Genomic DNA, 27,657 nt, shown 5'->3' with positions numbered 1-27,657 from the left:
ATAGTCAAGCTCATATCCTGTTTTGTTTGTGCTGTATGTTTACATTAAATGTAGTGACATCGGAGAGCACTTGATGCTTAAAGAGAATTACCAAAAAAACAAAACAAAAACATAAACAGACCAAAGTGAACATAAAACATAATTTCTAAACAGCATCAATTTAGATGTATGCTCTCACCAGCCACTCTATTAGGTACGCTTTGCTTGTACAGAGTTGGACTCCTTCCTTCAAAACTAACTTCATTCATCACAGTATAGACTCAGCAAGGTGCTGGAAACATTCCTCGAACACTTTAGGCCATATTGACGTGATGACATCACACAGTCGCTGTGGATTGGTTGGCTCCACATCCATAATTTCAAACCTCTATTCCACCATATTCTAAAGGTGCTCTATTGGATCAGGATCTGGTGACTGTTAGTCCATCAAACTTGTCATTTTCAAGAAATCCATTTGCAATGATTTGAACTTTGTAAGTATGTAAAACTTTACTTTTATAGTGCTTTTCACAGACATAATTCTTGAACAGTGTTTTGTGACTTAAAACACCCCCCCCCCCAAAAAAAAACCAAACAAACAAATAAAACAAACCCACCCACACACACACATTAAAACATAACATAAAGTAGCAGGAGACTCTGCAGAGTCAGCTAAATGGAGCTGGAGTGGTCAGCTTTTCCATAGCCTTAGTGGCACAGACCGAAAGGCTCTGTCCTTCCTAGTCTTTAGTCTTGTACAAGGGACGGCCAAGAGACTTTGAGCTTGAGGTATGGCGTGATATCCTACTGGAAGATGGGTGCACTGTCGTGATGCAGGCATAGTCACGACCAGCAACAATACTCAGGTTAAGCAGTTCTCAACTGATGTTAAGGAGCCCAAAGTACACAAAGAAGTATCACCCAAATCATTACACCACCACCAGCCTGAACTGTTGATACAAGGCTGGATGGATCCATACTTTGTTGTTTACTCCAATTTCTGACCCTGCCATCCAAATGTCACAGAAGAAATAAAAGACTCATCAGACCAGCAATATTTTCCAGTCTTTTATTGTTCAAGTTATTGAGCTTGTGCAAATTGTAGGCTCAGTTTCCTACCTGGTGTGATCCTCTGCTGCTGTAATCTTCTGCTTCAAGGTTACATATGTTGAGTGTTCAGAGAGTGCATAACTCAGTTGCACTCTCAACCTTAGTTGTAATAAGTTACTGTTGCCTCCTATCAGCTTTAAGTAGTCTGACTTTTCTTCTCTGATCTCTGGCATCAAGAAGGAATTTGGTGAACTGCTGTTCACTGGATATTTTCTCAGTTTCAAACTATTCTCTCTAAACGTTAGAGATGGTTGTGTGAGAAAATCTTGTATGTTAATCTATAAGATTATCAGACCATGCAACAGTCTGTTAAGTCACCGTTCTTCCCCATTCTGAAGCTTGGTTTGTACTTCAGCAGATCGTCTTGACCGTATCTGCGTGCCTAAATGCATTGAGTCGCTGCCATGTAACTGGCTGATTAAATATTTGAGCAGTTGAACAGTTGTCTATAAGAACTACAGTGAAGTTTTGCTGCTACCTACTGGATGTCAGGAGGGATTTTCTGTCTCAACAGCACAAAGAAGTGCGATGACCTACTGCACTACATTTAAGGTTTCTTTAATTTTGAAACACAGCATTCAAGCTCAAGACGACCACAGTGTTTACAAAAAAGTTACATCTACAGTGATTTTTTTTTCCTCCACAAAAATTTTAATGAAAAATTTAAGTCTATTTACCATATTCACATTAATGAAGTAACACACGGTGCTTCTACAAATCTAAACTAAAAACAATAAACTAGCAAACCCAATAGAAAAAAAAAGTTGTTTAAAAATGTAGAAATTAAAATGCCAATTTCACAATTTTTTCTTCATTTTGTAATAGTTTATAACCAGTATAATAGCATTGCATTACAAAACAACAAAGAGTATGACTATCTAAAGGAGAAAAACTGCATCAGTGTAATAACATTTAACAGAATATAGGTGGTTCGAACCAGTCAGGCTCATTTTCTCAACAGACTTTAAGTAAAGAGATTAAAAAAACAAAACAAAACAGTAAGGGTTGTGCTTAACTTGTTGGCACAGTCTCAACATCACCTCTTGTACTGATCACGAAGCACATCTAAGAAGCGAGCTGAGGAAGCAGAAGTACAAACATCTCACTGCACGTTGCAAAGTTTGTCATGCTTCAACAGGAAACGTAGCAAAGAATTTTCAGATTGTACAATCCTACAATTGTACAATTGTTGCAATCCCTTCACAGCATCCACTCACCCGTAACAGTTTTTGATTATAAATGCTAAAACACATTTGAGAAACACTGCACTGCCTATGCATGAAGCTTCTCCTGAAATTTCTGTTGAGATATGCATATTTTCTTTTTATATACACATTTGGATTAAGAGAGTTAGTCACTGGGAGGAGGAAGCGGTTTCATTTTGCAGGGAAGGGTATCATCGGATATAGATGTGTGTGGACAAGTCCCAGTTTTGCTAAGGGAGCACATGATTTTATTTAACAGGAACATGGTTAATGCATACTATCCTGAAGTGTGTAAGGGGAAAGAAAATAAAAAGGAATATAAAAAGAAATCTCACACACTCCCCTGCTTCACCATCTCTCTCTCTCTATATATATATAGATAGTTAAAAGTGTCTGCTTTTTTACTGCTTCCAGTAGTATATAAAAGAAAAATTAATCATCTCACTAAGTGCTGCTTCCCTACAACACAGTTCATCTTTGTCCAATCCAAATTATGAGCTACAATCACAGCTTCACACAGTCCTGGCTGTGTAACAGGGGCTCAACACAGTCTGAAAACAAACAAAAAATAAAACACGCACACTCCACAGGAAATAACAGGGTCTCGAAAGGAAAAAGAAAATAAAGTTCTCTTTCAAAGGACTATAAGACGTGCAATACTGCAGGAAAGCGGTTTCCAGAAATCAGGTTTAAGACAAAAATGCAACAGCATGCCAGTGCCAGAGAAATCCAAGTGTGTGGTGCATGTGTCACGTGTAGACATTAAAAATAACAATACCTTGTACTTTTAAGCCAGTAAGCAGAAAGCAGTGCTGAGGAACTGAGAAAAAAAAAAGTTTTCTTTTTTCCTGTATGTTATGCTTTAGAGGAGACAAAAAAAATACATGAACTTAAAAAAAAAAAGTTTGTATGAATGTGCAATGTATTCCTCTCTGAGTATGGTACAGTACTTTACAAATCAAAACAACCAGTAGTAATCAATGTTAGTCTATGAGCATTTCCAGAGTCCTTGACACAGCAATGCTTGTTAGATGTGACTGGTACGTGTCATGGTGCATTCATAAAGACAAAAAAAGAAAAGAAAGATTCAAAGTCAGCCCTGGCACCATCATGTCAGAGTTAATTTCCCAGCACCAATGATGATTCGTGCAGTAGTAAACGTAAGCCGAGGAGATGTAGACAAGTTCCTGCACTCATAACTCATGAGATGAGATTTGATGGATGTCCCAAAGCTCTGCTTCAACCAGCCAGCGAAAGCACATTTGGTTTCATATATTAAGTCAAGTCAGGCAGCAAGAAGCAAGAGACTGAGAGAAAAATTATCTATGGGGGGGGAAAAAAAGATGATGGAGGGGCTTTCTGAGTGACTTCAGTGGCATCAGTGCTGCAGACCAGATGAGCCTGTCGGGGTCTAATGCGCTGGAGTGTTGTTGGGATCTGGTTGACTGTTGGCGAGGTACTTTGCCCGCATGCTGGAGGTGTACTGTGAAGAAAAACAAAGAAAAAAAGAAAAAGACAATTCACATCATGGTTTCACTTTTTTCCAGGTACCACTCCTCAAAAATACTTGAAACCACATTCTGTGTAGGATTCAAAAGGCAGATTTTTACCCTTACAAAAAAAAGAAATAAATAAAAAGAAAAGGTAAGCAGCAGCAGAAAAACAAACAGACATACAAAATACATACATGTACAACAGCTACAGAGTACACAGACATCAGACTAGAAAGAGCTGGACGCAATTTAGGATCATTTTGACCCTCTTATCCTGCCAGACTTCGTGCTCGCTTGCAGGGCCAAACATTCATATAGATTTAGGATACAGCCATGCGTTCTTTGAATACAGGTGATGCAAACACAAAGGCTGCATTTCACACTCCTGTCGAAACACTTGGTTGGCACTTTGTCAGATTTTGAGATCAACCCTCAGAGCCGTCCAGACAGCCTGCTGATATGAAAGCCAAGTATTTCCAACAATATGGGCTGAAACATCAACACTTACCATGCACGTTTAAGTAAAATATTCAACATTAGAAGGGCTGTAACCGTAGGCTATATGTTAAAGAGGGACAAAGCCGCTGTGCCGTTACTGATGTGCCATCAGTTATTTAAGTCCTGCTATAAAGCTTAGCTGAGCATTTTCACTGTTCTTTTTTTAAACTAGATGTGATAAAAGGGACAGATGTGACTGTGTAACTGACAGATACCACACCTTACACCCCCATGCAGCAGTGATTTATTAATTAATAGGTAGCCACGCCCTGAAACATGCAATGCTGGATTCTTTCTTTTGCCTATAATGGTGATTATAATTTACACAACGTAAGACTTAAAAAGTGTCTGAGATAATTAATTCATCAGGATATGAGTCACAGATCAAAAAGGAGACAAGGTCAGTTTTACTAAGGACTTCTATACTGCTGGACTCCGACATTTGCTCTCGGCTCCAGACTTTTTTCGGGTAAAGTAACTGCCCCCTTCTGGCTATTAGAAAGAATGCAGGGTTTAAACACTTGTGCACTGGGCTCACTTTTAAGACTTTAAAGCTATCTGCAGGTTTTATACGCAATCTATGGCTGTAATTGTCTGTCCATCCATTCTCTTCCACTTATCCAATTCAGGGGGCTGGTGGGGATGGAGCCTATCCCAGCTACAACAGGGCTAAAGGCAGGATACACTCTGGACAGGTCAGATGGTGGGATTCAAACCCAGGACCTTCTTGCTGTTAGGGAACAGTGTCAATCACCATGGCAATAATAATTTAGGTTAAGTTTACAATTTCATTGTTTTTTTGTTTTATTTTTTTGCAAAAAGGATTAGAATTCTAAAAATAAGTTATGAAATGTAATTTAATCTTTCCAGTTTTACTGAACAGTTTAAAATCTTCTAGGCTGGGGAAAGTTATTAAGGCTGAACTGTCTGTAAACATTGTCAGCACCCTGCATTTTTCTTACTAGTTTGTCTCAATGTTTCGAGTCCAGAAACAAAATAAAAATAAATAAATTAAAAACAAATATCAGTATTTTCATATTTTTCCCCCACGATGCATTTCTTCTCAATGCAAGAATTCAGGCAATGCTGGATTCAGTTCAGAACACCGTCATTACTTTCTCATCCACATTGTCATAAATACTTACAGAGACTAACAAGCACAGGTGTTAACTATTCGTTTACATACTCAGTAACCACTGTAGTGATAATGGTGGTGCTTGAGAATGTAAAGAAATGATGGATGAATTTGTTTTTATCATCAAATGTAGTGTCAGTGAGGAAAATGTTAGAAAATAGAAAGACACTAAAGGTCATACCAAAGTCAGTACCTTTAAGTGATATGTCCCTGCTTTACACGCCAGTAAACAATCCTAAAATACTTTAAAATGTCTACTTGTAACTCCCATGAGATCACCCTCGAAGCCAAGAATCAAGACAAAGCACATCCACATTATCACTGAAATGGTTTAATGGACTTTTAATTTAATGTTGACTGTTGTTGACTCATAGATCATGGTGTGCCTTAAGGCAGAGTTACAGCTTCCTCCCAATATATCAGAGTTGCAGGGGGTAAATGGACATGCAGCCTGGGGCCACAGGAAACAAACATCAGGTGAGACACCAGGTAGGACATTTAGCAAGAGTCGGGAGAGAGGGGGAGTGAGGGTGAGGGGTCCATTAGATCTGGTGGGTCCTAAATAAAGGGAGAGTAGAGCTGGGAGCTTGGGAAGTGGTACAGGGGAGGAACAGGCCAGCAGGGGGAGGAAGCGGGCATGTTTAGTACCTGTTAGCATAGCAGATGAGGTTACCAAAACGATCTTGAACTCTCCGAAGGCTTTAACTGCCAGCAGTGACCGCTGTTACTGTCCGCAGCAGTCAAATACAACTGTATGGATCCGCAGAAGCAAAAACAAAAACGACAAGAAGAGAGTATATAGAGAAGATACACAAAGCAGTGTCGAGGTCCAGACAGACACACAGACACCGGGGAGAGCAGGAAATCTGGTGATGTTCAGGCCAGGTATACGCAGAAGGGAAAGACGAGGTTGCCTCGTGATACAAACCAACACCATTTTAATAACTCTTCGGCATCAAAACACATGCACAGGGATTTATAGCATTGTGTTATGCCATTTGTTTACATTATGTTTACTCAATGAACTTCTGATCACCAATAAAAGCAACGCACTATGGACAGTATGCAGGATTTTTCTCCTCTCTGTAACTGTTCAAGTGACACACAGAAAACACTGGTGACAGCATGGCACTTCCATTAGCTGTGGTAGCTTTTCTTTTAAGGGTTATGAAGAAACTATACCCTGGACGGGTTCGAAACTTCAGAGAGGCAGAGAAACATTCATGCACACATCCACATCTGTGGGAAATTTAAAGTTCCCTATTAAGTCACCTTTTGGATTTTTAAATTGTGGGAGAAAGCTGGAGCTTCAAGAAGGAGAAAGCAAGAGTTCTGTCGCCCCTTCTTTTAACAAGATCAAGTACAGCACAGCACTGCTAAAGCTGGGAGAGACTGATTAAGACTCAGAAGGGTGGATCCTTAAAAAAACAACAACAAAAAAAAACAAAAACCCAAATCAAAAAAACAAAACAGTTCCCAGAGACTCATCTCTATAAGGCTTATACTAACAAATGAGCTTTTGTTTTTTGGCACGGCAACTGTCACAGCATAAAGTTTCCAAAAATCTTTTAAGGAAGTCAGGAACTAAATCTGGCGGGTTCTGGTGAATTTACTGGGGTTTTCCACGACTAACACGGAAACCACAGCTTCTTCAACGATTCACAAAACAAAGAAGTGATTAGAGCTTTTATGTAGTAAAACTAAAGATATGGGTACTTTTTCTTATAACAAGAAATTTGAATAGGTTCTCTGTTCAAATACATTAAAAGAAAAATGTGTGTAAACAACCTAAGAGCAGAGGCAGGGGGTGATAACGAGAAAGGAAAGCGAGTTAAGCAGAGAAAGCGAACAATCTCCCGATAGTTTCATGGTGCCAATGCCGTTAAGCAAAGATAAACATCCATCAAACAGTCAGTGCATCATGTGCAGTGGAGACAGATGCTCTGAAGTTCTCTGTCTCTCCTTCCACCTTTTTATGTCCGCTTACCATTAATTAATTAAACTCCAAGGAAGCATCAAAGTCACACGGCAGTATATAGACACCACCTGTCTAGTTAGCTTCATTCAACATGTCTCTTAAAAATAAAGTTAACAGTTTCTAGTTTAGTTCTTCAGTTTTTCCTCTGGTGTAAAGGTGCAGACTGAATACTTTTATGAGGTGCTTTGACAGGAAAAACAACACTTACCGAAGGTGGAGGAGACTCTCGTCCTATCAGTGGTGTGTTTTCACAGCGAGAATTAGGGAAGTTGGCATTCTGAGCCCTGAAGGGGAAAAAACACGATTGGATCAAACTCAGTGACCACACAACTACAGTGTCAGTACTCACAAACAGATTTGTAGATTTGAAACCATACACTATAAGCATGAAAATCTCCAAGTAAATTATAGCGATAAAAATCATCATTCCCTCCTCAAGTTTCCCAAAATGTGTGCATTATTCAGGAGGCAGACGGCTTTGATTTTCACAGGCATCACAGCTGGAGAACACCAGCTGCATCTGCTGCACATAACATGGCTTGCTATAGGAGTAGAGCTCTGTCTGGGGACAGATAAATTTGCTCCTGAATACACAAGGAATCTAATGTCAGCCTCACTGTGCATAATCTGGGCTGTCTTGTAAAAATATATCATCCACCCCTCTTGCCTTTAATGTGGTTTTCCCTTTAAATTTCAACAGTAATGTCTTACATGTACTCTGTGACGGGTGCGTTGCTGACGGTGTGGGCTGCAGCAGGGATGGAGGTCTCGCTACCATAGCTGCTACCACAGCTGTACAGGCTCGGCATGTGAACCCGGTACAAATTATCATGGTTCTGCCTCCCTCCATGGCTCAGAGACTCGTCCTCACTGTCCTCCTCGCTCCTGCAAAACACCACACAACAATATAAAACCACCACCAGGGGGACCCCGTGTCCCATCTCACTGATAACAAAAGAACATAAAGACGCCACGTGGTCACGTTTTTCATTAGTCTGAGTCACATTCTGATTCAATTTCATCTCTGCTTCGGGAGGAGACAATAAGATAAGGTCTCTGCTTTTTGAAGCAAAGAAGATGACTCAATTAATTGGCCCTGCTCCTTCAAAGAGCCCTACTTTTGCATGTGATTTTTAACAGACCAAGAAAAAAAAATTACTTCTGCAAGAACAATGGGATTCTATTTGGTTCTTTTCAAACATGGAAGCTCAGTAGTGTATGAGATAACATTAACTGATTAAACATGGCCTGTCAAAACAGAGCAACAATAACGCTGGCAACATGGAGCCTGTCTCCCTCTAGTGTTCCCACAGGCTGATTTCATGCATTTTTAATCCATGACATCATGGAATCTCATTCAGAGCACTTCACAATACAATCACTTGATTCTACATGGTCAGGAAAACTGTGCTAATAACTTACTGACAACACTAATGCACTGGAAATGCTAAACTTCGATACTAAAAGCACATCTTGATAATGACCTGCCATTTCAAGCTGTTAAGTAATTAGCTGCATTATTACAGCAATAAAATAAAACAAGCTTGGCAGGGAAACTGAGAAAAACAGACTGGTAGCATGTAATCCCTTGCTTTATAACAGGAAGCTCTAGCTGAGATCAAACTGATGAACATGCCCCCCCAATGGTAAGTTAATTATATGGAGCAGCTGAGCTGAGCCTGAGAAACCACATTCCTGTTAGCAAACCATATCTGCTGTTAATAAGAGAGAAATCAGAATGATTTCACCCCACCCCTGCAAAAGACCAAAAAACGTAGTGAGATAGCACATTTGATGGGGGTTTAACAGGAAGTAATCTATTTGAGGATGCAGCTAGAGCCTCCTGGACCTGTCCCAGCAGTGAACAAAAACCAGTCTTTCAAGCACAGACAAACGCAAGTCTTACAGAAAAACAATCATGTTTCTCTGCCCATGTAATTTCTTTGTAATGTAAAAACAAGTGGCTACAAAGACATGCAACAAATTCATGATTAATTAATGGGCTTTTCCTCTTGAATTATTTCTCACTGTATATAAAGTCCTCAATATAAACCTAGCTTAAAAGCTTTTGCACCACTTTACAAGGTCTTTCTGATGAGGACTGTGCAAACTGTATGAGGTCAATGAAAGTCGTACCGCTTGCCTCTCCAGGTGTGCGGCACACTGCACACAATGGAGCTGAACATGAGAGCAGTGACGAAGGAGAAGAGCACGAGGTAGATGAGACCCTCAAGTCCATCATAACAAAGTCCCGTCATGGCCTGGACGTAGTCCTGTAACAAGCACAGGCGTTCATTTTAGTTTTTGGAAGATTTAAATAGGTTCAAACTGTTTTGTTTATTTATTTTTTGATAAACATAAGGGGAAAAGGGCAAAATAGAAGGGAAGAAGTTAAAAAGGGGTCTTTAACATGCATCTGCTTTGACTTCTTGTTTAAACTAGGTCAAACAAATAAGATCACAGTTGGCAAACTAGAGGGGAGCAGAGTAGGTTTTCATCTTTTCATCGTGACTGAAAATTTTTGACTATATGCACTGCAGGAAAAAAAAAAAGTATTCTGCTAAAGTCTCTCTCTTTACATAAAATAATTGTGTTGCTAGCCAAGGAACTCTTTGAGAGAGACGAGAGCAGATAGCACCGAGAAAAGTGCTTCACTTGCACATGTGCGCTTGGAATTTGGAAGCCACTGAGGGACAATCTTCCAAAGCACAGACATAGCCAAGTACTTGTCATTCAGCCAGCTTCATAAATGGTACACAGCCAGCATCAGTTGGACAAGAACTTGCATACAGGAAAGGAAACATTATTTATGATGGCAGGTGTAGTCAACTGCACAGGCATAAAAGACGGGCTGCTTTAAACAACTAAGCTGCACTACAAGGATGTCAGTACAAATCAAGTCCGCTGGCCCTTTTTCAATCAGACAACGAGCAACCCCACAGTTAACAGTGTCTCAGTTTGTAACTCTTCTACTCACCATGTGCAGGCTGCGACAGTCCACCAATGCAGTGAGCTGATGTAGGCTGATCTCTGTGGTGTTCAGTATCCTCTGGATCTCTTCCAAGCGTCCCTGTAAATTAGCGATGGGAAACTCAAAATGTGCACTGTTGAAAAATGGCTCAATGGCTTGAAACCACAAAAAGAAAACAAAAAAAAAAAAGTGGAACAAAGTAAAAATCAGAGCAGTTCTCATTGTTTACCTGAAAACACACTACACAGTAAGTTTCCTCATCCTGTCTGTTAATAGTTTAAACACTTGACAATGGAGAATGAGATAATGTGATTATTCAATGCACATTTATGAGGGATTTGTCTCGCTTCACTATACAGCAGTACAAAGGAGCCAGAGCTGAAAAAGCAGATTATAATGTATGATACATTTTAATGGACAGTTCCCTTTTTCCCTCTAGTTCTTTTTTTTTTTTTTTTTTTTTAAGATCTGGCAGAAAATGTCTGATTGCCAGATAAAAAAAAACAAGTGTTTCCGTCACCTCAGCAAATTTCACTGTGTGGGTATGTGAAGTGAAATATGCCTCCCTCTGTTCCCTATGTCAGCTCTCCTTTAGGCCTCTGTCAACACAGAGTAAGGACCATCCCTGGACAATAGCATAGTGTTGTATTGACAAGGGCCAGTGAAAGCCTAATGCACATAATGCAGGTCCCAGGTGGGCTGTCAGCAGGCCTTTATGTGGACAGGTGCACTTCACTTCTCTGCAGGCCGCACAGGCCCCATTCACTTGTATGTTGTGTCATCACAAACCGTTAGAGATACCATGTAATGTGGGACTACAAGTAAAGGGTAATTTATTGGTGTAGGAAACATACCTTGGTTTGTATATACTCTCTGGTGGCAGATCGAAGCAGTTCAAACACATCATCCTGCATTTCCACTAATGCTTTGTGGCTCCCGGAAAGCCTCTGAAAAGAAAAAAAGACTGAATATTGTAGCAGTCCAGCATATTTCAAAAGTATTTCCATTTTTTAAATCAGTGCCAGAGGCTTTCAGTGGCTGTCTCCTTTTGTAGTCAAGCTGATGTCTTGTGAAATCACGCTGAGTTTATAGAGCTTCAAGGCTTATATAATGTATATATAGCGCTTCGTTCTCTATACACAAGGACTAACAATAGATGCCTAGCTTTAGCTGCACTCAAAACTTCTAATTTATTCATGGAGCTTGAGAAATTAAATGTAGGGACTCCATTAAAGAAAACCGCAGTTTCACAGTAACTGTAACTTCTGTACAACATCTCTCATGCCCAACACCCTTTGAAGCAGCCCCACACTATCACCATGGACGTACAGGAAGTGCTGCTCTGCATCAGCTTTCCTGCTGGCATAATGAAATGTATTGTATTGGAATGGAATACATGGAAAAAATTGCTTTGAGGCAGTGCGAGTGGCCCATGGTGCCTACTTGCATTCCTCCTAATAACAAGGTCATACATCATGCAGAAAATATGTCTGTTGAGATTTTAGCATTATGAGCCTGAAATGGTTTGGTTTAACATGCACAAAGATGGATCTAATAACACATGTAACAAACCTGCTGGAAGGGATTGCTCTGCTCCAAACTGCAACTAAGGTAGTACTGAAGGGTTTCTGCAAGAAAAAACAGAACACATATGAACATGTTGGCAGAGGCACAAGAAGTTACATGTAGGGCTGGGGCTAGTCTTTATGACGACATAACTTGAAAGCGGTTTTAACTGCCAAATATGTGAACTTTTAAGTTTCCTCAGGATGTTTGTTCTATTCAACTGCAAAGAGGTTAACAACATTTGTTAGCTTATCATATGGCAAATGTGGCAGCTTTTTCAGCTGCTCCCTTAAGGCCAGATGCCCTTCCTGACGCAACTGTTCCAGGGATATGCGTTTGAACCAGGAATCTTTCATGTGCACTTGTTCAGTTTGCTCATGTATGAAAACAGACATGCATGTTGCTTATTATGTATTAATATTATTCTTTTTATCCTGATTGCATTACTGTTATATTCATTATTCTTCTTTGTCTTTTATACAATGAATATCTAGCCTGCAACGTAATTAATTACAGGCACCGTTAGCTTCACTGTTTGATAAACACTTTTTTATAAAAACAGATATGACAACACATTCCACTTAACTCAAAATGCACTAAAAATTAGAGCAAAATATATTCACAAACAACCTGCACATAACCTATGAAAGGAAATCCTTGCTTTCATAGGTTGAGACAAATTAAGACGCTTAAAAAAAACCCTACCATCAAATAGATTTGTAGCTGATTAATCCTCTAGCAGCAGCTAAAAAACTGCTATATCACTGTCAGATTTTGTAACATGGTCCAAATGTCTTGCACATCACAATAAGCTGACCTTAAAGGGGAACTAGTAAGCTAATGTCAAGGACCATATATTATTCTTGTAGTCTAGTAATATAGCTCTGCATGATTTACAGTTCAAAAACAAATGTGCATTTATGCAATACTGGGCCTTAGTGCGTTATCTCAGTTCATCCATTGTGTGAAAGTAGTTATTAAAGCTCCTGCCCCTTTAAAGGTTTTTTGTGTTTAGCTTTCTTGCACAACAGATCTGTAAAACTTCTGTGCTCACAACTTGTGCCGACTGCTTGCAATGACCATGTTAAGGATATCCCTCCCCTTTGACGTCAAGCCGAAAATAGACAAGTGCTAGAAACAGCACAATTAGAGCAGCATGAAGCCTGAGCTTTTGACTCATGAGTTTATTTGTGCAAATTTGACCTTCGGTCTTAAAAACATAGCCATGTTTGAGAATCTACTTTTTCATTGGGAAACATACAACAACAACAACAAATTACTAACATAAAAAGTCAACTTACTACTAGTACAAGTCGGAGTCCAGGAACATTAAGTACACAGAGGTATTCAGCTGCTAACTTTGTGTGTCGGCCTTTTAGCACTAGCCAAGCAATGCAGCAGGTTTCTGAATGTTTATTGTGAACCCCAGAGTTCAACAATCAAATTTTATTTATGCAATTTCAATTTGCAACAATGGCCTCAAGGCTTTACCAAGCCTAAAGATCCTACAATGTTAAATACTAAAAGAAAAAAAAAAGAAAAAGAAAAAAGAGAGGGCTGTGTAAAGGTGGGCATCAGATTCTCTGCATGATTATCAGTACAAGTTACCACTTTCAAAACATGAGATACTGTCAAAAAGTACTGATTATAACTACTGCAGGACAAGACAGCTATGGCTTTTTTCTATATTTCTCATTCTTGCATCACTGTGCTTCGTCTTCACAGAGTCACTGGTTCAGACATTACGATTCAAGGCCAAAATATACTATGTTACTGTCTAGTTTTGAGTTATTGAATGCTGCCTTGTAAGACACTGATGGCTACTGTAACTATGAACAAGTTAATCATGAGCTTTGAGGTTAAATGGAAATGTGTTTTTCTCCTAACGCAGCAACACTTGAACAATCAGCACTACACAGCCAAAGAGAGACTTAGGATTAAGCCTTTACTGCAAACAGCTTCAGGAAAACAACACCTCTAGAGTCATTGTTAAATTACAACATGACCATACTTGCAACTGCTTGCAGTACACGATGAGCCAAAGAAGACTAATTAATTTTTCAGACTTTCGCTTGCTATTACCGGCCACTTCAGTTAGGTTAAAAATCACAGAACTGAGAAGGAGTGGATGAGAAATGCTTTTGCGTGAGAGCGTGACTCAGAAGCGGTGGAATACAGAAACGTCCACGGATAGAGGCAGTAAGAACACCACCAACCTGACACATGGTGTTAGTGACGTCCAAACTCACTGCTGTGTCAGGAGCCTTTTCCCACACAGCTGAGCATGAGAAGCGAATTTCCGGCATTTAAAAGTACATATCAGCAAGCTTCTGTTGGTCCAGCTCTCACAACTACACCCACACATTTATATCAGGAGGAGCAGATTTCCTGAAGTCTGTGGATGAACTACGGATGCCTCATCATGGGGTTGGGATCAGTTTTTGTGTCACTTGGTATCAGAACATAGTTAAATGATGACTCAGTTATGGCTTTCATGATCAAATAAATATAACGGACAGGAAGTGGGTTTATATAATTTTCACAGTATTATGCCATTTCCCCGTGTAGAAGAATTTGTTTTGCTCATAACTCTGTGAGGAACCCTCAAAAGAAAGGACAACAAACACGTATTGTTCGGTATTATGATTAGAGCCAGTGAGCCATGCCATCAAGATAGCTTTGGCATCCAGTCACTGTACTAGGTTAGATTTTTAGTAGTCAGAACAAATGAATGAGTTGCACTGTGAGTATTCCCAAACACAAGGATGTGTTGAAAACCAGATGTCATATAGACTAAATAAGCAAATGTTCACAAGGAACCAACTTCCTCCAAACACAGAGGGATCAAACGCACAAATGTAGCCGTTTTGAGCATTTATGGAGTTTCTGGAGTTCAAGCCTGCTCAGAGTCGCAGCTCATCTTTGTCACTGTTGCCACCATTTGTGTTGAAAACAAACCATCATAATAATAGAGAAAAACCGGCTGCAGCAGAACAAAATGCAGCCTAAATTTCTCTCTGATAAAATGCCTAACAACCACACAATGAGAAAGCACACGCATGAAAAATAACATTGAGTGTTGTTGAAATGATGCTACCACAACCACTGAGGGGAGAAAAGCAATAAATCCAGTGCTGTAATAACACTTTGTGGTATCCAGAGATTTGTCTAGTCTAATTTCATGAAGGCAAAAGCTGTAAGGGAGAAAAAGACCAACACAAGAACCGAGTCTGGACTTACAGCAGTTTTTTCCCCCCACTTTGTGTTAATACTGTAATAGCAATATACTTACTGCCTCATCACAGTAATAATAAGTGAGTTCCTTTTTTCTGCTAAATAGTTAGCATGTGTTTAAGAGAAAAAAAGCAAAACTGAAAACCCCCACACTGCATAAATTAGCCCTAGGGTAAAATAAAGCGTTAAAGCTGCAGCATTATACAGGTCAGTGCATAGTGAGCCAGTGCTCATTGTTCAGATTAACCATACAACGGAGCATTTAAAGCTAATGTCCTGGTTTCTGCCCAAAGCATGGCAATCTCCATGTTTAAGAGATTAGAAGAAGATATATTTTGTTAAGCTGATGTCAAATAAGGGATTTTAAGCAGAAATAGGAGCACCAAAATCCTTGGTGGCGCTTATAACGTGTGATTATGGGTCTTATTTCAGAGACACATTATCTTTTTCCCCCCTTCCAAGGACTGAAGGAGGATGCAGGAAATATACTGCGCCCTGGATACTGTGCTCCTTGGTTCTTATCTTCCTCATGCAAATCCAAGGCACTATTTTCCCTCTTACATGTGTCCCATCATGAGACAGATAGGGCAATTACTAAAATCAGACAGTTTGAGAGCTGTCTGTAGTGGTTTTTTAAAAAGCAGCCCATTGTCCTTCTGCCCCCAATGCAGATGTGGTAGTAGTACTTGGAACCTGCTATGGTCTATGGAGAAGAGCAAGGATGACCCTTCAGAACAATGAGACCTCAGTGCAGCACAACAAAGCATTCAGATCCTGTTCTCTGCCCTTTCAAAATTCAGTTATTTTGAAGAACTTACTGAATCTTTACCACATAATGATCTTTATAAGAGGAGCTCATACCTTTATTGATGACTTGATACTGCTTTGTCACTTCAGTGACATACGTATCAGGAGATGCACAAAAGTCACTGGTGGTCTAGAAAAACAACACAAATTAGACTTATAAATGAAGAGGACTCAGTTGGTGACATTTGCATTCAAATGCAGTCAAACGCCATCACAGGCATGATTGCAAATGAATCATCATCTTTGATGAACTGATTGCAGCTTTAAAAAACAAAACAATAAACAAACCAAAAAATAAACACTTCATGTCGCTGGCTCCCTCAATCTCTGCTGAGAGCAATCAAACAAAATAAATTAAATAAATTAAATAAATAAAAAATAAGCACATTTAGGTGTGAACAGCTTGATTCATCTGCAGGGGAGGAAATCCTCCACAGGGATATTTAATTTGCATAAATAAAGATTAATGTTCATCAACATTTTTCAACCTCCTGGAAAATTCATTTAAAATGCCTCTTTAAATTATGTAATACAAAACAATATAAACAAAATATATGGATTTATTTTTTAACCTGAGTGAAGCAGCCAGTTTTACCACTTTCTGCTTCTGGGAGCACAAATTGCAATATTACCCCCATAGTGCATAATAACCAGTTATTTTGCTTCTAATCACACATCTTAATCAATATCATTAGTCTTAAGGATTTCTGTAATAAGTACCTAGAAAAATAAATCACCTGTAAATTGTTATAACTTAGTAAAAGCAGTTTCAATAGAAATAAACAGGTCCTGTGTAGCATAGTCCTTCTCATAGGCACTGCTATTTTCATGACTATTCAGTGTATTACTCCTTATATCTTGACTCATGAACTCTACTAGTTAAATGAAATAAAACTCTGCTCTGCAGCCACAGGCTGCCCACAAAAACTGTTTTCCCAACAGGATCATGCAGTGATGCAGAAACTTACAGCTGAGACAGCGAACTCCAGCCCCAGGGAGACCCAGCTGATTACCAGAGCCACTACACCAAATAGGCACACCCTGGGGAGAGAAAGGAAGTGAGAAGTATATTTAACCAGCAGCAGCTTTCATGTGCAAAAACAACTTAATCCACTGCAGAAAGAAAGATATTTAAGATAGAAAATTTGACAATTTATTCAACACACAAAGATGTGCAGATCAATCTTAAAGAATAGCATCAGCTGCAAAGGCAGAAGGATAGAAGAGGAAAGCAAAGGAAATCACCAACATACATACATGGATAGATTACATAAGCAACTAAAATCAGATGCAGCTAAACAACAATATTGAACAATATTGAGTGATCCAAAAAGAACACAGGATATCCAATATCAAGAAGTGATACTGAGAGTCTGTGTTATTATGTGCAAAGATAGTACATAACAAAATAAATGCAAACCTGTCAGGCCAAAAATGTCACTTGTGTCAAGAGTAGTTATCAAAAATACTGATCTGATCATGATGTGATGCTCCTGTGAAATTAGTTTTAAAAGGGCTGAAATTTCAAACAAACTTTTTTGTATGAACTGAACAGTAATGAAGAAGTGGTTTCATGTATGGTAACCACCACTCAGCTAAATCATTTCCCAGGTCACAAGAGTTTCCCCTTGAATCTTGTGAGACTCACGCTATGAGTGTTCCTTTGGAGTTGCGAATGAGGCCAAACAGCACCAGAAGGCAGATGAGGACATCGAACAGAAGCAGGGTTATGTAGCCCAGCCACCTGTAAAGACACATGTCATTAACAACAAATGGTCAAAGCAGCACAGCTAACCATCTCTCAGTAAAGAAGTAATTCTCTTAACATCAGTCGCAATGATTTCAGCTTATCCTGTGTATTATAGGCATGCCTCCTGAAAGGTTTGTTACACTTGAACATGAAACCTAAAAAAAATAAAGAAATGAGAACCTGAAAATAACTGAGGTTAAGTCATACTTGTCTTGGGGCAACTTGTAAGTGACATGTCATAAGTAACCTAGATGGATGGATGAACTTCCATCAGGTCCACTCAGGAGTTGTCTAGGTGAGTGGTGGTGGGCAGGAGTGGGTATATTTGTAATCTCCTCGTTCAGTACCTCCCTGCATGTTCAGGTGAAAGAGTGAGTCATCGATACTGGGGAACTTTAATGCTAACATGGGAAATGACAGTGCGACCTGGTTGGATTTGAACGGTCTGCCCACTGTGAACTTGTGTAGTGTTCTGTTTTTAGACTTCTGTGCCAACTACAGTTAGTGCACAATGAACACCATCTACAAGCATAAGTGTTTTTAAGTGTTTCAAAGTTTGATCATCAAATGATCAGATGCAGCCGTATAACTTGGACACTTGGGTGTAGAAAGGAGCTGAGCTGTGGTGCTGGCACAGACATCAGAGTTGAAGGGAGCTGTTGGAAGAGTCCTGTTGGACTTGGTTATCCTGTTTGACTCCAGAGACAGCTGAGAGATATTGGTAGCTCAAGCAAAGTGCAGCTCTGGCAGTAGCTGAAGCAATAGCTCACGTCCAAGGAGTTCAATGAGACTATGGAACAACTCATAGGAGGAAGTGGTGCTCTACTCTAAATTGGCCCATTGCTCTAAATGCAATGGGGATTGGGGAGGATTTCCTTAATACCGCTGACATGCCTTCCATAGTAGAAGCAGAGTCCGGGGGTGACTCATCTCTCGCAGGAGAGGAGGTCACTGTAGTTAAACATCTTCTGGGTGGCTAGGTGAATGAGGTTTGCCCTGCATTTCTTAAAACTCTGGATATTATGGGGCTGTCCACAACAGCTTTCCACAATGTTTTCTGCAATACTGATTAGAGGTCTGCAGCAGTGCCTGTGGATTGGCTGACTGAGGACGGGACTTCTGCTTGCATATACAAAAGGGTGGCTTGGCTCTCCCTTAGAGATAAGGCGAGTAGCTTGGTCATTTGGGTGTGACTCAGAGTAGAGCCACTACTCCTCCACAAATGAAGTGGTTTGGGAATTTGATTAAGCCCCAGGCAAGACCCAAGATTGGAAACCGTGTCCACCTGTTTAAACTGAAAGATGTGGCTGGGAAGAGCGAGGCTAATAAGCCTTTTTAGGCTGCTGTCCCTGCAACTTGGATAAAATAAGATACTAAAAGAGCACAATTTAAACAAAAATATATGCTTGTAGCTAGGTGGTAGCATTCCTTTTCTTCCCTGTAACTATTAAATCACATCTTTCGAATGCATGTAAGAGCAAGTATTATGGGAAAGGGTTTATTGTTAACAGACTGTGAACCTATTCTTCAAGGATATAATTGGTATATTTAACTGACACCACAATTCCAGGGTATTTTTCCTCTCACACTCACAGTTGTCCTTTGGGGGTGCTGCAGATATCAGCATAACTGATCCACATATAGTAAAGGCAAGGAGTCTCTGTAACCTTATTTGACAGAAATCTGTACATTCAGCTGGCTTTTCTGACCATGTGATAAACAAAGATATATTTTATGCATGAGAAAATTAAACACTGCTTTAATTTTCTAGCAGAGAAATGTAGTCCAGGCTTGCAATTTTTAAGCACGTCAGCTACCTAATTATGCGCTGAATAACTTAAAGAAATTCCTGCTTGCTTGCACCTACCATTGCATCCTGCTAACTTGAATCACTTAAGACATTTTAATACAGAAATACATCCAACACAGCAGCACTGTCTAACTAGGAAAAAACTAACTAAATTTCAATGAAATATAAATGCTGTAATAAGCACCAGTAAAACAGTTCAATTTTTTTCTGCATCATTTTAATAAAATAGATGTAGCATGAGATAATTAGCCTGCTGTTATACCACTGCAAAAAGTGGTGCTTTGGCTCCACTGTCCCAGTCTTACCTGTACCAGTCAAAAAGCTCAATCTTGCCAGCAAACTCATCCAGGGAGATGTTGGAGTTTTCCCAGAAGGGAATCTCCACCATCTGTCTGACCAGCTCATCCAGCTGGCCCTGCAGCTTTTGGATGATGGACAGGTAGTCTGCATGCTGTGCATACTGCCCCTCAAGCTGTTGCAGATTGTCATCAACTGTCTGGTTCAGTGAGGAAGTACTGTCATAGACCTAGAGCCAAAACAGGGCCAAACAAGGCCATGATAAGAGTTCAGACAAGAAAAGCGGGGCTCACTACACAGCTCTAATGAAACTGGGGTTGCTTGTGGCAGCAAAGCGATTAATTATTAAACCTCTTGGTATAATTTGTGCACTGTGTCTTACCAACTTCTGCACTCCAGTGATCGTGCGGTTAGCATGGCGGAGAGAATACGTCATTCGATTCACTCCATCACAAGTCTCGCCGTTCCCATAGAAACCGACGGCAATACCAGCGCTGAAGGGAGACAAAAGGAAGGGAGGGGACACAGGGTGGTGAGGAGGAGGGATTAGCTAAAAAAGACACAGAGAGGAGACAGAGAAGAGAGCAAGCCAGGGGGACAGCTAGCCAGGGAGCGAGGCGTGTGAACTCTACATTAACCCTGTCGGTTCAGACCCCAGTCAACAGGCTCCTTTGAGCTTCTGCAGAAAGACTCCATACAGAACCATGGAAACACAGAGGAATGGACCAGCTATGCCCCAAGCCCCACACTATGACTGACAAAGGCTGTACTGAGGCAGGAGGTCTGCTCCCATTAGCACAGGCAGGCCTCAAGCTGCAGAAAAACAGCTCTCTCTAATGCATGAGCAACAGTTTCCGAAAGCACATCGATGGCAAAAACAGTTTCACATTTATTAAAATCCTAATATCATTGAAAACATACAGAATTAACTATATTTACAATAAAACTGTTTGATATATTCTAATATTTCAGTGATAAAATATCAACTCCAATTCTGCACAATAATAAAGATTTAGCTCTGACATCAGTTCCTGCATTGCAGATGTGGACATTTTGGAAGCACTTATGCTATGACATTCATCCTATAAACAGATTGTATCAGATGAAATGATTATGAATGAACCATTGTGGGTTAAAAGTGTTCAGCCAACAGCACTCAGTAGATCAGAAGGTTTTCCGTTTTCCTGGAGTGCTGCTAATCTCTTCCTCTCACACTCTGCAGTGTGATAAAGGTAAATAGGAGCAGCTTCACAGTACAAAACAAACTAAACTCCCTGGTGAGATGTGACCCTGTGGAAACTCTATACTATTCATAAAAAGAAAAAAAAAGTGAGAAGATAATCCCTTTATTTTTAAGTGATGCAGTTTCTTGTGCAATGATACTGTGATGCTGAGCGTGGACCCACTGTCAATGAACAAAAGCAAAGCAAAACAGAAATGTCAGATCTCTCCAACTTTTTTTCCCCCCTGCTCAGCATTTATGCGCGGGTAAAAGCGCGCACACAGATACGGTGATTGTAATGCAGTTCTTGTACTCATCAGGTCCCCAAGCTCTATGTGCTACTGTGAATCAAATGTGATGGCTCTCTTGCGGCCCATCAACAGGAGGAGGAAAACAGGAAACAAATTCAGTTTCCAAGGACAAAAACTGTGTCCAGATGGTACAATTCTTACACTATGCACTTAAAAAAATAATAATGTAAAACCTAAAAGTACATAATGCTCATATACTGTACATCCTCCTCTTCGCAAATTCCTGTCACACTGTTTATTCCCATCAGCACAGTTGTGGTGGCAACAATCCAACATACACAGGAATGCAACAGTTTTTAAATTATTCTGTATACAATGGTATGTGGAGGCTTTCAGTGTGGGTGTGAGTGATGTACTGCCTTAGATGGTTCAGGAAGACATTAGCAACAATACAGAAACCACTGAATGAAAACTAGGTGACTTGTAGCAACAAAAGCGAAACAGCTGTTAGTACTGCAAAGTAGGCAGGCCAGTAATTAGACTTTCATCAACTCTGTGACAAGCAATTGATGGGACTATCAACTTGAGGAAAGGATACTGCTGATTGACATTAGATCAGGTTGTAAATACATTAGAGAGTTACCTATGCAGACAGACCCTGACATTTCCACTAATTAATAACCATCAGATACAAAGTCTGGGCTTTATTTCGATGTGGTTATTTTCCAACATCGTAAGCACTTTCATCCAATTTTGCAAACTTAATATGATAATACCACAGTGAACCAATAAACTATAAAACTGCACAAATTTAGGTATTTATTGAATTCATCCCTATGAACTATGTCACAAAGGACTGCTTGTTTCAGCACGGCTCAACCCACTCTGAATCTGTAGCAGCTGACCACATTATTTGCATATTCAGCTAATAATGGCTTTAGATTGGTTTACTGCCCTTTACCAATGCTTCAAAGGCTTTATCTCTGGCTATGCAAATGCAAAGCAACCAGTACCAAAAAAAACCAAAACAACAAAAAGACAAATCTTAATGCCGAGTGCAGTACCTCCATTATGATTTGCTCCAAGCAAACTTCTATAACACTTCATACTGTTAATCATACTCTAAAACAAAATCAAATCATAAACCATGTGTTATCTGAAAACGCTATCATTGACTGAATTATTTCATTTTATCATTGGGCTCCTCATAACTCCGTATAACAATTTGTTCAACCAAAATTGGTTTACAAAACACTATTACAAAACAAGAAGAACAAGAGTAGCGCCATGAGTTACAAGCGCTAAATAAACAGTCACACTTGCCATGTTTTCCAAGCTTTAGAAACAAAGAAGGAAATTCATAAACACCAAAATGATCAAACATCCATTTCATTATAACATAATCAGAAAAACCAAAACATTTCTGGATTTTTTTGGAGTCATTTCAATAGATGCATCCTTTGCCAACTTCTGTGTTTGGGGATCTGACATCATGGACTGAACCATTGCCAGTGTTTAGGCTGTCTGTATTGTTCAAGAGTAATATGTTATCACCAACACTGTTTATCACCACTGCAGTCCCATGTTAATACTCACCTACAGACAAGCGTTGCAATAATGACACACCAAGCTGTGCAGCAACAGTCGGCGTTGGGCTGCTCCTCGTTTTTTTTCCGCCGGCAGCACAGCCAAATGGAATAGAAGAGCAGGAAGAGGAGGTCCAGAGCCAGACAGGCAAGCGCCACACCTCCCAGTAACAGGATTGACTGGTAAAAAGAAGAATGGAGTTATGGAAAACGTCATAGCTGTTACTGGTTTCTCCTCAACAACAACAACAACAACTGGGATAAAATGCTTTTAAAGTGTCCCACAATGGAAATGCACACGACTTCAAGTATGTTGCTATCTTATCTGAGTGCTATTTTACACCCAGTCTAAACAGTGGTGTGTGCTTCAATGTTAAACAGAAACATGAAGACAAAATAGTCTGTTGACTGATTTGCAAACTGAAAGACTTAACTGAGAACTTGATCTCAGACACAACTGCAAAGAGCAGCAAAAACCACAAGAATGTATAATGATGTACAATGTGATAGTCAAACCTCTCTCCACTAACTGTAGCTCTTCGTATGTAGGTCAGACAGAGGGCCTATGTGTTCACTGCATGCTCCTGAGGATTCATTGCTGGGGCAGATTTCCATCCACTTTTGTTTTTGTGAAAAACCCAGTGTTGTTCTACTCGTTCAGTTTCCCCAACAAAGCATCGCAGTGAATGACACGCCCTAGTGACCTGTGCAAAGCAGCGAGTGAACACAGCCAGCATTTGACTACTCCCCGTGTTCCCAGTGACATACACAAATAATGCCATGCCTCATCCATGCTGCTCTGCATACTTCAACCAGGAGGAAAGACTGTGATCATAATGAGGATTAATTTTGGTGCATCACATCTTTACCATCTGGGCAAGATGTAAGAATGACATACTCAAAAGTTGAATCACCTAGATGCAGCCTGAGCCCCATTAATGTCTCAGCCATCTGGATGAGTCAAGAATGTCCCTGAAGCTTGAGAGGGAGCATTGCACTGGCAATAATTAGCAGCCTGTAATTAAAGTCAGTCAATAATTATGGTTTGTAAGCTGTCCCAATGATAACACCTTTTATGTGCAGCACTTGTCATGAGAAAACTGAGAAAAGGAACATATAGCAGATAACAGCTGGATTACCCTTTTAATAGTCTTGTTAAAAGCAACAGGGATCTGTTGCTTTTAAAGAGATATTGTTCACACTGAACTTCCTGAACAGCTGTTATCCAGTAGGGGTGTAACATTTCGCAAACTGGGACCAAAGGAATTCTTTTTTTCTCAAGTTGTGGCATGAAGTGAAATATGGTTTTTGAGAGCTGTTATTCTTTTGTTATATCCATCATATCCTACCAGGATAGCTGCTGTGAAAAGCTGTGAACTTTATACTCCTTAAAATGCTCACTTGCTCCAAACTAAAATCTAATCGCACCATTAAAATCAATGTTTAACTAAAGGAATTTGACAGCAGGTAACATGTTAGTTCGAACAGGGAAATAATCAGAAGTGAAAGTGTAAACATCCTTTTAACTGTATAAGATCTGGACCATGACCGTGAATTGCAGACGCATGTCTGGAACACGCCTTCCTCGTTTCAGAGGAATCGTGATTCACTTCTCGATTTTCTGAATCTTCTTCCTTGGTAAAAGGGAAACGGGGTTAGATCTTGATGCATCTCTTAAAGTTAACTCATGTCTGTAGATTTTTACACTTGTTTTCAAAATGCTCCTCTACATTAGTCTGCCTGCTCTTAGTAATCACTGACCCAGAGCTTTATTAAAAACCACAAAAGTACTCAGGATTTGGTAATGACGCACTTTCTAACACCAACAGCATAAAGAACATAGATAAAAAGAGGAATTTAAGTCTGTCGTCATAATTATAATTATTATCAAACCTTTTTGCAGATCTCTCTTTATTAAAACCTAAATAAAAACAATTACTTATCAGACTAGCTGTACCAGTTTCCACACAATTAAGGACTGCAAAGTGTTACCTGGATCTAACAACATGGCTTTCACAGATGATAAACACCATCTTTGTTGAACATAAATTCAAAAAGAAAGTAATGCATTGTTCATGGCAATTCAAAGGTATTTATTGATTAAAGGACAATAGAACTAATGGGTCTGAAGAAGGGAATAACCACCTAGAGCTGGGTACCTATAATGAACATAACAAGTTGCAGAGACTCTCCAAAACTCTCACTTTATGTGACCTAAATTTAGAAGATTCTATTTAATATTAATCACATGAACAAACACCCTGCTTTCCCTTCCCCCCAGAGTCTAAACTACTCATTAGACTGTGCAGAATCCTCCTTAACCCCTGCTCTCAGTTTAACCTCCCCGATGTGAGTCTGTTGGAATAAATATATTTTTCCTTTGGGTACTCCAGAGTCTTAATGCCCCCCATGTGGTGTAACAAATACTGACCATGATAAGATTACAGGGAAAATAAGACATAAGGAAGTGGTTGCTTAGGTCAGCTTATGTGGCCTGGATTACACTATACATTGCCAGCTGCTTAGTGTCTGGAAAGCTACACACACAGATGGTGTCAGGGATCAAAAGGTGGAGAGAACGATCAGCTGCCACCAATACAACTAATAATATTAAATGACAACCTTACAGGAAAGAAAAAAAAAAAAAAACAGACTGTAGCCCAGCATGCCCAAACATGCTACAATTGCGAAATGGAGGTTTGGGATTTTATCAAACTGATACCGAAACAAGCACTTGATAATATCACAGCTCCAAGTGTGAGTCTAGGAACTTGTAGGGTATTATTTTACCTGTTGATACGTCCAGTCTTCTGGTCTGAAGTCACTGCTCGTTTGCTCGAACCTTAAGTTGAAATGTGGAAGTCTGTGCAGCAGGTTCACCCACCATGGTGGAGTGTAGCTAACCACCGCTGCCATGGGGAGCAAATGTCAATGAGATCCACGGACAACGGGCTGGAGAGAGGGGACGCTTCAAAGTGTAAACACGGAGGGGAATCCACCTCATACAGTCAATCTGTAGCCGGGGTGGATGACAAAAACACATGCAGTAATGTTTAAGTGTTTTCTTCACTCTGACAATCATAAACATTGCATTCATTTATTTTTTACCTACATATAAAATCCTAAATGCTTTCATTACATATTAATACGAGCCCGGACAAAACAACAGCTCGCTAACTTCACAAACACTGATGCAGCTAGCACTTAGCTAACCTTAACTACTCGATGTAAACCTCAGTCATGCTAGTTACTTTCTGTCAACTTAACTATCTCTGGCGTTGTGTGACAGTTGGAACTTTGCTCTAATGTTAGCTGTAATCTCTCAAGCACAGAAGTCCATTTAAAATCACATAAAATCTTCGTTTTTTAAGAGCTACTTATACCCGTAAAGTAGGTTAGCCAGCGTTAAGTCTGCTAACGTTAGCCGGTTTAGCTGCTAGTTAGTTGAGTCCGCTGAGAGTCGAGGAGGAATCAGAAGAACCAGTCTCTTTTGTTTCACTTGGCATTCTCCTCTGCGGTTTATTGCATCCTGCCTTGCTCATTTGATAGTTCCTCATTTCATCTCTCGCAGTCTTATCCCACCGCAACGACTCAAACTACCGAGCGAGATCTCCAACCAGTTATCGTTCGTGCGGGAGGCTGGAGCCAACCCAACTCGGCGACTGTTCACGACATTCACCCAGCTGGCAGCCAACCCAGCCCCGGCCCGCAAAAAGTAGCCCAACACCGTCGATATGTTTTAAAAAATAAAACATGACCCAACAGCGCCACCCAGAGGAGCCGCAGCGTAGGGCTATTGGGAGGTTCAGGTAATGTCGGAAAAAGTATGACTAGCTGTCTATTGAGTCATAGCTAAGAAAATTGTCTCCACTAAGGGGTTTAAGATAGTTAATTATTTTTTTTGAACAGCGGGAAGAAAAATTAAAAGTCTTGTAAGAGTAATGCAATAAACTTATCTAAAAAATATTAAGGAAGGAGAACAGAGGGAAAATGCCAAATTACACAAAATTACACCAGAACCTTGATGGAATTATGAAATCAGAACAACCTCCAACACCCACCAGATTGCATGTGGTGCTATCTAAAAAAATCATCTGACTGATAACAGCTTCAATTGTCATGATGCCGATGAACCCAAACATGATGCCACGGGAGTAAAAGCATACTTGGACAGAAAAAAGACTCCCAAACCCACAGTGGGACACTATTAGTCATGGATTAGCCTCCCCAGAGCTTGGATCCAACATTACTGACAAAGAAAGAAACAACAGGCAGCCAACATCCAGAGAAGAGCTTTGAATATCCTTTAAGAAGCCTGGAGAAGTATTCTTGAAAAATGCTTTTACAATAAAAAATTACAGTAAAGTCTAACCATAAGAGACTTCAGGCTGTATTAAATAATGAAGGTAGTCATGCCAAAAACACTGACTTTCAAGCTTATAGTATTCGGCAAGCACGGTTACAATTTGTATTTCATATTTCTAACAAAATATAATGAAATAAGTGTGGCTCAAGCCTTTTGCACATTATTCCTGAAAATAATGTGTATTGATAATCTGAGAGTGTTTTCTGTTTATTTTGTTTCATGTTTCTATTCTCTTTCTGCTTTATTGTTGATATCTACGACAAAACAACAACAACACGTAAAGATAATACAGCTAAAAACAGTGCGGTTATGTGTACAGCAACAACGATCACGTCAATTAAACTCTCTGCCTGTGGATCTTGTTATCCCTCAAGCTAAAATATAGAAGGAGCACGTGAA

At 39.8% G+C, this 27,657-nt stretch overlaps 1 protein-coding gene across 2 annotated transcripts; it reads right to left on the bottom strand.

Moving 5' to 3' along the window:
* Positions 1 to 1,631: 1,631 nt before the first annotated feature.
* ttyh3a (tweety family member 3a) lies at positions 1,632 to 26,635 on the bottom strand. Of its 2 annotated transcripts, XM_086289707.1 has the most exons (16): positions 26,276 to 26,635; positions 25,683 to 25,905; positions 22,903 to 23,072; positions 20,216 to 20,327; positions 19,842 to 20,062; positions 17,625 to 17,720; positions 16,945 to 17,017; positions 16,031 to 16,106; positions 11,942 to 11,997; positions 11,224 to 11,316; positions 10,376 to 10,468; positions 9,535 to 9,671; positions 8,110 to 8,283; positions 7,607 to 7,682; positions 6,069 to 6,170; positions 1,632 to 3,777 (listed from the first exon to the last, which is right to left on the bottom strand). In XM_086289707.1, exons 2-15 carry the CDS (start codon positions 25,806 to 25,808, stop codon positions 6,090 to 6,092), a joined length of 1,584 nt encoding a protein of 527 aa, XP_086145833.1. In that variant the 5' UTR covers positions 25,809 to 25,905; positions 26,276 to 26,635; the 3' UTR covers positions 1,632 to 3,777; positions 6,069 to 6,089. The 2 variants fall into 2 exon arrangements, with proteins under 2 accessions (XP_086145833.1, XP_086145834.1); XM_086289708.1 differs by lacking the exon at positions 6,069 to 6,170 and having other exon boundaries at positions 26,276 to 26,632.
* Between the last annotated feature and the right edge of the window lie 1,022 nt (positions 26,636 to 27,657).

Source organism: Aulonocara sp. 'chitande type north' Nkhata Bay, linkage group LG4 (genome assembly GCF_057382095.1).
Source record: "Aulonocara sp. 'chitande type north' Nkhata Bay isolate Kocher_YH1m ecotype deep benthic linkage group LG4, A_spYH_male_GT1.1, whole genome shotgun sequence".
Classification (NCBI taxonomy): Eukaryota; Metazoa; Chordata; class Actinopteri; order Cichliformes; family Cichlidae; genus Aulonocara; species Aulonocara sp. 'chitande type north' Nkhata Bay.
Note: the sequence above shows the minus strand (reverse complement) of the source record. Positions and strands in the feature narration are given on the sequence as shown.

What these genes read in the sequence shown, in the direction of transcription:
- ttyh3a (XM_086289707.1), bottom strand. Translation starts at nt 25,808, where the DNA reads ATGGCAGCGGTGGTTAGCTACACTCCACCATGGTGGGTGAACCTGCTG. An exon ending in GTATCAAGTCATCAATAAAG is followed by an intron (nt 11,998 to 16,030) that starts GTATGAGCTCCT and finishes TTTTTCTTGCAG; the next exon opens with AAACCCTTCAGTACTACCTT. An exon ending in AGAGCAATCCCTTCCAGCAG is followed by an intron (nt 11,317 to 11,941) that starts GTTTGTTACATG and finishes TTTTCTTTTCAG; the next exon opens with AGGCTTTCCGGGAGCCACAA.